Consider the following 2,919-nt stretch of genomic DNA (forward strand, 5'->3'; position numbering starts at 1 on the left):
TGCAATTGGATTACAAAACTTAACGCTCAATATTATGAGAAAAGACATGATTAAAAGTTAGTACAATCAGATATTCAAGTAATAACATTCCTATTAGATATAGTGATAGGTCATGTTTTATAAGGATTAGGAAGCACCAATTTCAAAAGAATTCATATGCTCAATTATAGACATGGTCCTAAAATGGAATCATTGTATGGTGCTTAGGAAGATAGAGCAGTTGCTAATTAGAACAGATTTCTCAAATTACAATCATATTATATATCTGTTAAATTAAAGATGTACTCACCTCTGTTGGCTTGAAATACGACTGCCATGTGTTTGTGTAATGAGTCGATAACGAATTTCTGACGGACTTATTTATGGAGTATAACAGCCTCGAACCTAGTATATTGCTGCAATACTTAGCTATATGAGAAAATAGGAACATGCTATCAATCACCAACTATAAAATACAACGCCAGTTCATTTAGTAAGATATTGAATAACGAATACATATAATACCTTATGATTAATTTATATAAGTGTATATATGTATATAATTATTTTTTTTTGCTTCAAAATTACAGTTCTGTAGTTTTTTTTTTTTAATTTTTTCTTGTTTCTCTATTTTTCTATTTTTTTACCTTTTGAATATTTCTCCAGTTTTTCGGGTTTCTCAATTCTAATTTATTGCGCAGGCGCTATCTTCTGGTAACGAATTAGGCTCATCCGTAACCCCATGAAATCCATTAGGCTGATCATTAAAGCCTATTACGGTTCCGGCTGCTATGGTGCCTTCATTATTGTGATCATATATCTGATATTGAACATAATTCCTGTTTTGATCATTGTTCAAATCTTTGTTCGCTTGACACTAGGTCTGGTCGTATATTGTATTCCAGTCATTTTGTTGATTTAAAATACCTCCATCATTATCTTCATTAGCAACATAGAAATGAGAAAACTCAACTCCGCCATTCAGGAAATTCTCCTCGTTAAAGTCTTCACGTGTAGATTTGGTAGTAGTGGAGTCATTAGCATGGAAACCTAATATTGAATGAAACTTTTTTTCGGATACCTTTCTGATTGCAAAGTGAAGTGTTTGGTTGTGAGGTGTAATCATTCTCATAACAGGTATATTGCTACTGGTTGCAGCTAGCATCACTTCGCTTTTTGAGTTGTGAGATTGTGCAACAAATCCCACATGAGATGCAGATAAACCTGTAATCTTTGTGAACTGTTCTTCAAGCTCGCCTGTCATATCTGCTCGTTTGTGCTTAGGTGCATTGATTAAAGCATTACCGATCTCGATGTACTTATTCCATCCTGCCCAACCTGCTCCAGCTATGGTCACAGCTGTTCATATGGCACCAGATACACATCCTATCTTGTTAGATGTTGATTCTGAGAAATCCTTGCACAGATCTGCTAAACCATATAAACTAAAGCCACCTTGAACAACACCATAGATCCAGCCTATAACAAACCATGGAAATCTCTTATCGAGAACAGATACTGGCAATAAGTCTGGTCTGTTTGAGTCGGTCGTAACGTCTACTTCAGGATTTTCGGCATGCACACTAGCTACCAAGAATAACGCAGAAATAGCTATGCTTGTAACAAAAATAGTATTGAAAATGTTCTTATTTTTTATTATCATAATATTGTTTTCTTGAGAAATCAATTATAGGTCCTGTCCTGAGGAAATAATGAGTATAAAGTAGTAGCGAATTTTGACTTAGCAATTTGTTTGTTAATTAAAAGCTCGTTGAAAAACATTCCATAGTAACCCTCTTTTTCCGGTATCTCCAAATACATAAAACTATTCTTTTCCCACAACTGACTAGCGTAGTGATATAATTTGACAAAAACTGGTGATGGAAGTTTCAAATCAGGATAAAACTCTGTGGAATCGTATATGATTCGACAATATGTGTTGCCTTCAATGGAATCAAAGTTATCACTCAAGTCAATTTCTCTTATTGAGGCTAGGTTGCCTGAAAGTCCACGTCCAGCCAATTTCTTCGAAGCTCCTTTATTTTTTTTTATTGAGCCTGAGCTTCCAGCCAATTTCTTCGAAGATCCTTTATTTTGCTTTATCGAGTCTAAGCTTACAGATGATTTCCTCGCAGTTACCTTATTTTTTATTGAGTCTGAGCTGCCTGAATATCCCTGTTCAGTCAATTTCCTTGAAGATCCAGAATCATCTTTTGGACGAACATTAAAGAATGGATCCAGTTCTTCTATTTTTTTACTTCAGCTTTGCAGGCAGTATTAAAAAGTTCCATCAACCTGGTCTTTGTAACAGATGCTTCACCAAGACTTTTATTAAAAAAGCCTGCCATAGCCGACCTTAAAGTAATACCATGCTCCACAGCTTCTGGGTCATTGATTATATAGTAGTCTATAATCATTTGGCCATCCAATATTTCATACTTGAAGAATCCTGAAAATGTTTGGTGATCTGAAATAAAAATTCTGTCAGTTCCGCAGAGAAAAGCTTCGTAGATATATTTGCTTAGAACCAACGCAAATAATACCCTCGGAGACCACTCCCTATCTGGAAAGAAGTTCCCAGTTGAATTCAGCCTCAATCTTCTTCGGTTTAGAATAGACGTTTTGAATTCTTCAAAGCCTTGCGTCATTTTGTAGATTCCTGTTTTGTAATCACCTATTCCCAAAACAATCTCGGGATATTGCGTATTTAGATCCGATCTAGTTAACAAATGAATGATATCAGGTTGTATCCTTCTTTCTGGATCTAATGTGGGGCTCACAAACGATGGAGACTCAAAAATATTTTTTTCATATCACCAAGGTTTTGAAAAAGGTCATTAAGTGGATCAGCTATTTTTCCATTAAAGTATCGCTGGATAGCTTGTTCCACATGCATTGCATCTCCCAGTGGATAGCGGTAGTCTTCTGTTAGGAGTCGAC

The 2,919-nt window shown here is 35.4% G+C and overlaps 3 protein-coding genes across 3 annotated transcripts; all 3 read right to left on the minus strand.

The window, feature by feature from the left end:
* Nucleotides 1–856: 856 nt before the first annotated feature.
* Nucleotides 857–1,243, minus strand: AC631_05914 (uncharacterized protein; the record flags this gene model as incomplete). Its single annotated transcript, XM_015614743.1, has 1 exon — nt 857–1,243. The coding sequence occupies one exon, from the start codon at nt 1,241–1,243 to the stop codon at nt 857–859; it is 387 nt and encodes a 128-aa protein (XP_015464427.1).
* Nucleotides 1,244–1,342: 99 nt separating this feature from the next.
* On the minus strand, nt 1,343–1,642 carry AC631_05915 (uncharacterized protein; the record flags this gene model as incomplete). The annotated part of the gene is made up of 1 exon (XM_015614744.1): nt 1,343–1,642. One exon carries the CDS (start codon nt 1,640–1,642, stop codon nt 1,343–1,345), a length of 300 nt encoding a protein of 99 aa, XP_015464428.1.
* A 583-nt stretch (nt 1,643–2,225) lies between these two features.
* On the minus strand, nt 2,226–2,627 carry AC631_05916 (uncharacterized protein; the record flags this gene model as incomplete). Its single annotated transcript, XM_015614745.1, has 1 exon — nt 2,226–2,627. One exon carries the CDS (start codon nt 2,625–2,627, stop codon nt 2,226–2,228), a length of 402 nt encoding a protein of 133 aa, XP_015464429.1.
* Nucleotides 2,628–2,919: the final 292 nt, after the last annotated feature.

This window comes from Debaryomyces fabryi, assembly GCF_001447935.2.
Source record: "Debaryomyces fabryi strain CBS 789 chromosome Unknown contig00338, whole genome shotgun sequence".
NCBI lineage: Eukaryota > Fungi > Ascomycota > Pichiomycetes > Serinales > Debaryomycetaceae > Debaryomyces > Debaryomyces fabryi.